At 35.4% G+C, this 11,665-nt stretch overlaps 1 protein-coding gene across 1 annotated transcript; it reads right to left on the reverse strand.

Moving 5' to 3' along the window:
* Window positions 1-442: 442 nt before the first annotated feature.
* On the reverse strand, window positions 443-9,337 carry HYAL4 (hyaluronidase 4). Its single transcript, XM_074267273.1, has 3 exons — window positions 8,354-9,337; window positions 3,001-3,090; window positions 443-844 (listed from the first exon to the last, which is right to left on the reverse strand). The coding sequence occupies exons 1-3, from the start codon at window positions 9,305-9,307 to the stop codon at window positions 443-445; spliced, it is 1,446 nt and encodes a 481-aa protein (XP_074123374.1). The 5' UTR covers window positions 9,308-9,337.
* Between the last annotated feature and the right edge of the window lie 2,328 nt (window positions 9,338-11,665).

Here is an 11,665-nt window from a genome sequence, read left to right on the forward strand (position 1 = left end):
CTGGTGAGATATTAAGTGATTTACTCAAGGTTACACAAATTATTATGTAGCATAGGAGGACCTGAGTCTAGTTCTCCATGATTAAGGTCACTTGATTCTTCCTCCTCCCTAGAATCTCTTTGAGATTCTAAGTTATTTACAAGGTATCTATCTGTATTAGTCAAGGGAGATAGATTACTCACTGGAAGTGCCCTATAACAGTGAAATCACGGGTCTATTCCAATGCTACTAGGACTCACCTCTCATGATTGTTTTAAGAATGAAATGGTATAATTTATATGAAGTGCTCAAGGGAAAAAATTTTGAAGATATATAAATGTCAGCTATTATCACTCTATCATTTTAACTGATTTTAATAGGGGGTAAATTATCAAAATTGTATTCTTTTTCTTCTGTGATTGCTCTAGAGACTGGATATACCCCCTTTTCAAACTCACTTATTTTAGTGCTGAAAGTTCAGATAACAGACTAACACTAATAGACACTGTAATGTCCTTGATTCAGAGGAAAGAGAAGCCCGGGAGTGGTTGTCAGATGTCTTAATTTCCCTGCACTCACTTCCCCTGTATCCCTTATAACAGTGACAAGAAAATTTCTCTGCCATCACTTTCAAGTCAGATTCAGATGGTTGTCCTCTCACAACAAAATCTCCATCATTAGAGGCCTCAATCTGGCAGCTTTCAGGGTTCAGGTGGAGATAATCAGTCGCTTTCCAGATTTTTCTTATGCATCTTCCATTATTCTGACACAGGTGTTTGCTGCATACTTCAGCTGCTTTGGTCACATTAATGATGTAGCTCCCTAGATCAGACATAACAAACTGTTTCACTTTTGTACAGTTGCCCTGGAAATGGAGAACACAGAAAGGTTCCATTATTCCTACAAATAACAGCATGGTTCCTACTTTTAGAACTACACTGAGAGTCTTTAGATTAGATTGAAACCGGTCCTCTTGGTTTTATTATTGGATCCTTGCACTCCACAAACATAATCACCCCTACCTCCCACATGTGATCTATGACACAAAAGTTCAAGGTTGAATGAAAAACCCACAGAATAGGGAGATATCTAGGGTGACCAGTAAATGGCCAGCTATGACTATAGTTCCTGACTGTGGAGGAATTCTATCAGCCCCTGTGTTTATTTCTGACCTATTCAAATCAGCTTCAGTTTTCTTCATTTAAGTTAGTATAAAAATACAAAGCCTTTAGAATTTGTGGGCCATTTCCTGGTTCGGCTATTAATCACCTGGATGACAATGATAACTGACATCTCCCAGTATAGTATTTCCTAGCGTGGCGTCTGACATCTCCTAGATGCTTAATAAGATCTGGCTGATTAATTGATGTATCCTTCTCTGACTTACTGGGAGCAGTTATGAGATATGGACTGTTTTCTTCAAAGATGGGAACCCAGAAATAGCAGTAAGTCAGAGAGACACATGACTCATTATCTTTTTTTATGAGTGATCATGCATTCAGGATTTTTATGCTAATAAACCCTATTAATGAATTAGACTAAGTTACTGAGAAATTTTATCCATGTTCTATGAAATCGTCATGACTGATTATTACAGTATATGAGAGTGAAATTTTTCTAGAGTTGACATCAGGTATCTATCATTTTAGCCTAATGCAAAAAATTTACTGCTTACTCCTTCCCCTAACACAATATCTTTGACTAATAGTTGCCAAAGTTTCTCTGATGCAGCTACTTTCCCCCAACCTGGACAATATCTAACCTTTCCCTGTCCCCAGAACACAAATTTCTTTTCCTATTCCCAATCTTATGGGAAGAAGGATAATGTGAATATTATGTCATAGGTGAAAGAACTCATCTCCCCACCAAGATTCTTCTTCATTGTGTTGGTACCATTTACATTTGGGCAGACTTTTCAGACTTATTGTCCCCCCCCACACGTTGACCACACAATCTGGAGTCTTTCCAAGGTTTTAGGTAAGTGTTCAAGTTGAAATCTCCCCAGATTATACTCGGCTTGATTTAACTTATATCCAAAGATATGAGATGAAACAGAGATGACCACAAAATAAACACCAGGCTCCTTTTTAATATGAAGTTACAAAGAGGTCACAAGTTCTAGCTATTTGACTTGATAATAATGATTTTAAGCAGACCCATGAAAGCTAAAATCAAGCATGTTCATACATTGCCTCACTTGTCATGGCCTGAAAATTATCTTACCTGAGTTCTCTAGTGCCATGCCTGATTCTTTCCCTTCCCTGACTTTTCCTGTCTACCTTTAAAGGTTCATCCCAGGCCCTAGTGAGAGGTAAAGATCTGTGGATAGCCTTAGCTTTGCAAGAGGTATGTGTGGAATTGGGGAAATTGGGTACATCCTGCCTAAGTGCCCTTTCTATGATATTTCTCTCTTAGTTTATTCTTGGGTATTTCCAAGTTATATGGCCATCTCTTAAAAGCCTAAAAAAAAAAAAAACCCAAAAAAAAACTATTTTAGCATTGATCGTTCATTTAATTCTTCCGTGAATCCCCTGCGTTCCAGGAGTAGGCTTCAAAAAACAAAGTTTTTTCCCCCTGAAATACACAATTGGATCTGAAGGAAAAGCATGCTAGGATATGATCCTCCTTCTGGCTCTTTTATATGGACAGAGGGAGGTTTTAACAGTATGCTAGAGGAATAGTTTCATGAAACAAACTAATTGAAAGTCCAGGAAAAAATCCTATTTTTTTTTTCCAGTGAAAGGCATGGTAACATCATTTGAGCATCACTTCTTGGAGGCTTGGAAGAAATGTACAAATCAGTTTTTAAACTATTTTTAAACTGATTTTTCCAGAGACAATGCATGCTAGATACAGAAAGTGATACCGTCTTCCTTGAATCTTCAAAAGCCAATACCATTCATTCTACCTATACTACCATACTATGGGGACCACAGGCACTTGGAAGAAAGTGAGCCATGTAGAAAAGGAAGGGAAAACACATTTCCTTTTATGAAATGGGTCACTAAGACACTAACTTACCTCAGATGAAGTTAAATTCATATCTCCCCAAATAACAATGCCTGCAGCTCCCAAGGCAGCACTCTCTCCTATGGTACTAATTAGGTCTTGCTATAATGAAAACAGACATTGTCAGTCCAACTATGTAACATCCCATCAAAGTTTTTTTAAAAAATAAAATAAAATAAAAACCAGAAGATACTTTCAGATTAGTAGAGATAAGTCTGAATTTAGCTGCCTTTAAAAAAATGTTTCCTATCTTTCAAGAGCAGAATAAATTTCGAATAGGTAAATAAACTTTATAGAATGTAAAAGGCTATATGATCTTATGAACAGAGAAAGCAGTTATTTTTTAAAAGTTTGAATTTTTTACATGTAGGTATTTTTAATACTTTCAACTAGTAAACTAATAAGCAAATGCAAATAGATCGTTTAATTGAGCTCAATAGAGTGGTTTGCACTGTGCTATTGCCTTAAATATCCTGCTACCTTCCTATGCCCCACCCCCAAAAAATCTAGTTGAGCATACGGCTCATGAAACAGAATCCAGATGTTCCCTGTCTTTCTCTAAATGCCATATTGAATCCTTTCACTCAGATTTTCTTATTTTATTTTTCAATATTCCATTTGGTAATTCACTCATTCTCTGCAATGATTTTTGACTGGTGTGAGTCATCTGCAATACACGGATCCCTCTATTAAAAATAGCCAGAATCAAATTTGCTCAAGCCTCCAGAGCTTCTTTGCAGAAGCCCAGAAATCATGTGTTTAATTTCAAAGAAAATGCTTTGACATACTTCATTCCCAATTCAATATCTTCATGCTAAGTAGTTCTTCTTATCCACAGAAATGAATATAAAAGATAAATGAAAGAAATGTCAAAGAAGGAAATTTGTGCTTCAAAAATCTTAAAAGGAGAGATGTCAAATTAGATGCAGCAACCCAGTTGAATTCTTTCAACATTTCCCTCCAAATAATTTTAAAATAATTCCTCAAATCCAGTTTTGGAGCAACAGGGCCCACAAAAGGTCAAGATGAGACTTTTTTCAAACTAAGAAAACTTAAGAGGTTGATAGGAGAGTCTATGACACCAGAGGGGAGGCTTGTCCAGGGTACATATAGGTGATGGCAGAATCAGCAGCAGCAGATCTTTGGGATCTCTAAACCCAGAGACAGTAATAGAATCAGACACCTGGTAAGAAAAAAGATTAAAATGAGCCCTTTGCTGTCATTGAGTATACTTGATTAGCCCTGATTGACAATTCTATTGCCCATATGTAGTTCTGAGTCACAGTTTCTGTTTCTTTCTTCAGAGAGGAGCATTCATGGTCAGTCCCAAGGGAGTAGGAGCCCTAGTCACAATTTCAAAGCAAAGAACACTAGCACTTGCTCCTGCAACAGAAAGGATCCTGAATGTTGAAAGACCAGAGTGTAGATTGGAAGAAAAATAACCATACCATTCCCCAGATCACACAATCTTGAAAGCACCCAAAACTTGGCAGATCTTCAGAACTAGTTACAAAACCAGGAGCATGAAAAAGCCTGAAGCTTGGGACAGTGTCTCCCTATCCCCAGATGAACAAAACTCAATTTTAAGATAAACTTCAAAGTCAAGAAATAGGCTTTAAAAATTAGCAAACAGAAGCAGTGAAGTGGTACAGTGGATAGAGCACCAGCCCTGAAGTCAGAAGAAACTGAGTTCAAACCTGGTTTCAAACACTTAACACTTCTTAGCTGTGTGACTCTGGGCAAGTCACTTAATCCCAACTGCCTCAGGAAAAAAAAAAAAAAAAGCAAACAGCATAAAAAAAATTTAAACATGAAAAGCTGTTATGTTGGCAGGGAAAACCAAAATACAAACTTTGAAGAAGACAATAAAATGAAAATAGCTACAAGCAAAGCCTCAAAGAAAAATATTAATTGGACAAGCCCAACAAGAATTCCTAGAAGAGTTAAAGAAAGAGATGAGTGCACAGGAAAAATTGGGAAAAAATGCAAATGATGCAAGAAAATTATGAAAAGAGAATTAACATCTTGGTGAAAGAGTTTTACACACACACACACAAACACACATACTGCTGAAGAAAAGAACTCCTTAAAAAACATAATTGGCCAAATGGAAAAAGAGACACAAAAGTTCGTTGAAGAAAAATAATTCCTTAAAAATTAGAACTGGGCAAATGGAAGCTAGTGTATCCATGAGAGAGATAGAAACAATAAAACAAAGTCAAAAGAATGAAAAAAAAAAAAAAGAAAGAAAGAAAATATAAATTCTCAGTGGAAAAACAACTGACCTGAAAAGTAGATTGAGGAGAGATAATTTAAGAATTATTAGACTACCTAAAATACATGATCAAATAAAGAGCTGAGGCATAATGTTTTAAGAAATTATAAATTTCTTTATAGAGACAGCACCAAGATGGCAGAGAAAAGGCAGGAATTCACCTGATCTCTCCTCCAAAATCCCTCTAAACAACTTTAGATAAACCAACAAAACAAATTCTGCAGCAGCAGAGCCCACAAAAAAAAAAAAAAAAAAAAAAAAGAGGTAAAACAATTTTCAGCCCAAGAGAACTTAGAAGGTTGGCAGAAGAGGTCCATTGTGTCTAGGTGAGAGTAGAGTGCAGGCCACACCCCAGAAAATCAGCAACAGGGCTTGGGGAACCACTGAATCAGTAGAAGTAGTCTTCAGATCTCTTAGTTCACAGACAGTAAAGGGGTCAGACAACCTGTCAGAAGGATATTACAGGCTTCCTTTGCTGGCACCAGGAGCAAAATTCTGTTGCATTTTCCATACGTGGATGTGGATGGCAGTCCTGGGTGTCAGTCCACACCAGAATTTGTGACTGCAGAGAAACTGGGATTCTGGTCACTTATAGGGCAGAAATGACTGTGGTTACAGACTAGAGCACAGGCCAGAAGAATACAAAAGACACCTCTCCCTAGATCATACTACCTTGGAAGAACTAAAAACTTACAGGTCCACAGAATTATTTCAGAAAACAGTAGCAAATATACACACACAAATGAAGCTTGTACCTTCTTCACTGTGGAAGTAGAACCCTACTTTAACATAGAGTTAAAAGTGAAGAAATAAATTGAAAAAATGAACAAACAGTAGGACAAGATCTTGACTATAGACAGTATGGGAACAGGGAAGATCAAAACACAAAATCAGAGAAAATCAAAGGAAAAATATGAATTGGTCACAGGCTATGGAAAAGCTCAAAAATGATTTTTAAAAATCAAACAAGAGAAATAGAAGAAAAATTGGGAAGAGAAATCATAGTAATGCAAGAAAATGTTGGGAAAAAAAGTCAGCAACTTAGCAAAAGAGGTCAATTTTCAAAGATTATAAGTTGCACTGCATTTGCACTGCTAGAGGGAATTTACTTATCTAAGAAATCCCAGATCCTGCCCTTTCCCATATATAGGAGTCATTTTTGATATATTCTTATATGTACTATTAAATTAATACTTTACTTAATGATCTATGTGCTTAGTATTATATTCATCAATGATTTCATTTTCTGCAATAATCCACATAATGACCATTAATTTTCTCTCAAGCTCTCTATTTCATGGACGTCAGGTACTTAACAACAGGGTCTAAAAATCCAGAATCTTTGATTCCTGACAGATTCACGAGTATGAATGATTCAAATAGCTGATGGAAGTTAGAATTTCTCCTCTCCTAATAAGCAATTATGAACAAAATTTTCTACCTTTGAAAACAGCATTCTTTGAATTAAAGATGTCAATAATGCTATTAAAATGAAAATACCTGGCTAAGGGTAATCAACAAGTCAATCAGTTTATAAAGGTTTGCACTGTGTTTTGGGGGAGGGGGAAAGAGAGTTCTAGCTCTCAAAGAATAACATTCTATTCTATAGATGATTCCATCCTATAAAACAATACATACATATAAAACATATTGTACAAATACAATGTAACTACATTTGGGAAGCCTTAGGGCTGACATTATAGGGTGGAGAATCAAAAATATAAATTATCAGTCATTTATATCTTAGTAATAATGTGTTTTATATACTTTTTTTTAATCAAAAATCAGATAAAGGGTGGTGAAAGGGAGGAGAAAGATGGTAACAGAACAGTAAGACTTGGGGAGATGATATCAAAGGAATACTTCCTATCTTTCAACATGCCTCTCATAACATTTTCCTAAGCAATGATTTGAAGCCTTTCAGTGTTTGAACCAAATAAAAAGGAAAACTAATTGTACAGAATGTTCTAGCAAACTAGAGTTAATGTACTGAAATGAGCACTTTGGATCATTGGATTTTATTATTAACTCCCAGGGAGAAAAATTTATTATCACTTGAGGAAAGGCACATCTTAAGCTACAAATAAAATTTGTATTGTTAGAAATGTAAGCCGTGAATATTTTAAAACACTAAGATAAGACTTCTTTCTTTTGAACTTGTAGGGAAGACAGAGTTGACAACTGCCAATGATTTCAAATACTGATACACATTTCTTTCACTGGTTTCAACTGTATCCTCTGCCAATCTGCAATGAATTCTTTGATTTTTTAATTTATTGGTCTAAATATTGATGTTCAAAAGACACGTTCTTTCACTAGTTCATTAACCAACATTATCAAAGACCAAACATTTACCTTCCCTTTCTAGGCATGGCATTTCTTGCCATACAATCTTAGATCATACACTGAGAATTGGTAGGAACCCTCAGAGGTTATCTATCTGTTACAAATGAGGAAATGGAGACCCTCTTTTGAACATCAACATTTAAGTCAATAAATTCCCAAGGGAAAAAAAAGAAATTTGTTGCATATTGACAGAAGATTAAGTTGAAACCATGAAAAAAAAAAAAAAAAAAAAAAAAACAACTTGTAAATGAAACAAGAAGAACCAGGAAAGCATTTTGCACAACAAGAAGACTGTGTGATGATCAACTATGATAGATTTGGCTCTTCTCAGCAGTTCAGTGGTCTGAGGAAATTCCAATAAACTTTGGATGGGAAATGCCATCTGCTACCAGGGACTATGGAGACTGAATGCAGATCAAAGTATACTATTTTCACTTTTTTTTTCTTGTTTTTTTTTTTTTTCTGATGTTTTTTCCTTTTTATTTCTGTCCTTTCTCCTCCAATATGAGTCATATAGAAATATGTTAAAAAATGAGTGTATAACCTTAAATAAATAAATAGAAAGATAGATTTTTTAAAAATTTACTTCATCTCCCCATTTCACCTAGAATGATTGAAGGATTTTCAAAGGGAATACTTACCAAGTAGAAGTGAATGAAAAGAGGAGAAAAATGAGGAAATCAATACAAATTATAGAATTTAGAAATTATCTAGTCTCAAAGTCCCCATTTGATCTATTCTTACCTTGGAAAGAAAATATAATGGCTCATCTCTGTATCCTAACCTTGTATAGACAAATACAGGCAGAGCATAATCATGAGATGTCATAGTAGAAATCCTCATTGATTCATTTATCCTAAATTGGGAGAAGCGTAAGATGTTTTTACTGTTCCCAAGGGATTTCTTGACTCCAATGGAAGGATATAAAGCTGCACTGCTGTTCCAAAGCCAGGAAAGCTCGTTGTTCCTCAAAACTTCATCCTCTGGGCATGAGCCAGTATAATTTTGGTCATAAATATTGTAATTGTGACAATCGGGATATAAATAGTAACCCCAAAGGCCCCTGGGACGGTTCCTAAGTCCCAGCTGAATAGTTTCCTTCATGAAAGCCTTTGCACTTTCTTCAAAAGAAATTTTAGCTAAATTTTCAATATCGCTGGCTGACATATTCACTTTTACTTCAGAAATTAGCTTTCTTGATTTCTGCCTATATACATCTTTTGTGTTCCAGTTCCGTGCCCATTGAGGCCTCCAGTACTCCCAGTCTATAACAGCAAGTCCACTGAAATCCTCAGCTGGAATATAATAATTGATGTCTTGGCCAGCTTTTTCCAGATGAGTTTGCAAACTAATGTTCTGGGGAAGTCCCCCATTAATAGGAATTCCTTGTGATGTGTACCAGGGATAATAACCCAATCTATTGACGTAGAATATGGTAACATTTTGCCCTCTTGCTTTGGCCAATGGGCTGCCAATGACGTGAAACATTTTTAAATTCAGTATTATATTATACCTTGTTGAACACTGATCTGTTGGGGCATTCCAAGCAGCTATAAAAGGTTTCCTTTGATAAATTGGAAGTCGGGCAGGTTTTAAAGAGGCAATAGGTTTCAAAATAAATGACACAAGTAGCCATGATGTGAGATGTAATGGTTGCACAACACGTAGTAATAATCTTCTCTCAAATAATGTTTTCATGGTAAGAGAAAGTGTGATATCTTCCAGTTCTAGTTAATGCAGCCTGAAAGACATAAATTGACATGTGACTTCATAGAGCTAAAACCTTTAAGATGACATGCTAAAAGAATAAGTGGTTATAATAGTGTCTATTTATGAAGTACCTTTTATTCAAAGTTTACAATGTATTTTCAGTAAAAAATATAGGTGTACTCTAGGACATAAACAAAGTAGCACAGTGTATCAAATCTTGTGATATAGGCTCTGGTGATTTTAGCAAATATTTATGTCTAGAATCTAGATTCTGGTACTTTAGCAAACATTTATGTCTGGACAATCTCTATGGTGACATACCTTAATATCTTAACATAAAAGAATCAGTATGAGTAGGACGTGATAGTTAACATGAAGAGGGAAAAAAAGATATTTAGGACAAGGAGCATTATAGCTATTTTGTATGTATTGGAAGAGCTGTAACATGGAAGAATTTTATTTGTTTTGCTTTTCTCCACAGCAAATCTTCATTAGTTTCATTAATTAATTAATGTTTAGTCCTGGGAGCTACTAGTTGAACTACTCAAACTAGAGGAATAGGCAGAATTAAGAAGCAGTGGACTTCCTATCATCAGAGATCTTCCAAAGAAGGCTGAATGTTGGAGTTGCTTAGGAATGGTACAGGATGGATTAGATGTTCTCTATTTCAAATTTTATGTGTTATTAGTATACAGCTGTTGTTAACTGTCCTTTATCTTCTTGCTCCTCTCATTTAACTATGTATTATTTTCTTTAGATTGGATTAAATGTTCTCCATTTAAGATTTTATGTGTTATTAGTAAATAGCTATTGTTAACTTTCCTTTATCCTCTTGCTCCTTTCATTTAATTATTATTTTCTTTCATTTGATTTATGGGTCAAAGGGCTGTTGTTGAGTCAATTCAGTTATGAACAACTATTTGTGATCGATTTGGGTTTTTTTGTTTTGTTTTGTTTTGTTTTGTTTTCTTTTGTCAAGTATACTGGAATGATTTGCTATTTCCTTCTCCAGCTCATTTTCTAGAAGAAGAGCTGAGCAAATAGCATTAGGTGACTTGCCCAGTGACACACAACCAGTAAGTGTCTAAAACCAGACACTTTTGGTCTTTCTGACTCCTGGCTTGGTGCTTTATTCACTGAGCTACCTAGCTACCGATGGTTATCCTGGTCAAAGAAAAAGATTTATCAAATTTTTTCTTCTGAGCTTTTCATGGTGAAATGTCTAAAGTTATTTCTCTCCTCACTCACAACATCAAAGAGAAAAGACATTCTAGATAGCTAGATAGCAATCTAGATGCATAGGCTAGTTCATCAAGACTGGTATCTTTACATTGACTGACATTTCAGAAATAGAGTTTGGGAATGTTCACATTATTTCAAGGAAACTTGCTAAGTAAGCATGTGCTTTGAGTTCTTTGAGATAGTATGTAATGATGGCTCATTACCACTAGGTGTCATTAACATAACCTCAAAGCAATTCCTAGGGAATTTTAGGAAAAATAGGACTTGAGTAATGGAATAGGCAAAGCCATAGGATTAGAGGGGATAGAAGGGATTTTTAATATCATCTAACCCAACTTAATAACTTTACAGATGAGGCAACTGAGGCCCAAAGAAGTTAAATGAACTACCCAAATCACACAGGTAGGATGTGATTCATTTAAGAATGAAAAGCAATGATAGGTGTGGTAATGTGTATGGAATAGATGCACAAGTTTAACATATATTGAATAGCTGGTTGTCTAGGGGAGGAGGTGGGGGAAATGAGGGAGAAAAAATTTGGAGCGTGGGGTTTTGCAGGGGTGAATGTTGAGGACTATCTTTGTATGTATCTTGAAAATAAAATAAAATCCAAGTTTAAAAAAAAAAGAATGGAATGCAAATTGTCTGACTTTCTATATAGGGAAGCTGGGTGGTGCAGTGAATAGAGTGCCAGGATTGGAGTCAGGAAGTCATTCTTCAGACACTTGCTAACTATGACCCTAGTCATTTAACTCTATTTGCTTCAGTTTCCTCACCCAAGAAAAGCCATGGAGAGTTGGTCGCTACTAAAATGACTCAACAATATCTCTGACTCTATATTCCTTTTTAAAGCACTTTAGGGATCATTCCTTTCCCAAAACAAAACCAACCAAACAAACAAAAACCTACTTAAGGTTTTCTATGGGATTTATAGATAAGACTGTGGAGTTAGATAATTTATTCATCATTTAACATTTTTGAGAATCTATGTTCCAGTCATGGTGATAGACATTAGGAGAACTTTTTAAAGTCGCTATCATTCTTATTCATAACAAAAATTTAAGCTACATCAAAAATATAAATTATGGTTTAAAAAGAACAATG

The sequence above is a fragment of the Sminthopsis crassicaudata genome, chromosome 5 (assembly GCF_048593235.1).
Source record: "Sminthopsis crassicaudata isolate SCR6 chromosome 5, ASM4859323v1, whole genome shotgun sequence".
Classification (NCBI taxonomy): domain Eukaryota; kingdom Metazoa; phylum Chordata; class Mammalia; order Dasyuromorphia; family Dasyuridae; genus Sminthopsis; species Sminthopsis crassicaudata.

What these genes read in the sequence shown, in the direction of transcription:
- HYAL4 (XM_074267273.1), bottom strand. Translation starts at nt 9,307, where the DNA reads ATGAAAACATTATTTGAGAGAAGATTATTACTACGTGTTGTGCAACCA. An exon ending in CATTATATTTTCTTTCCAAG is followed by an intron (nt 3,091 to 8,353) that starts GTAAGAATAGAT and finishes TTTTCATTATAG; the next exon opens with CAAGACCTAATTAGTACCAT. An exon ending in TGAATTTAACTTCATCTGAG is followed by an intron (nt 845 to 3,000) that starts GTAAGTTAGTGT and finishes CTCCATTTCCAG; the next exon opens with GGCAACTGTACAAAAGTGAA.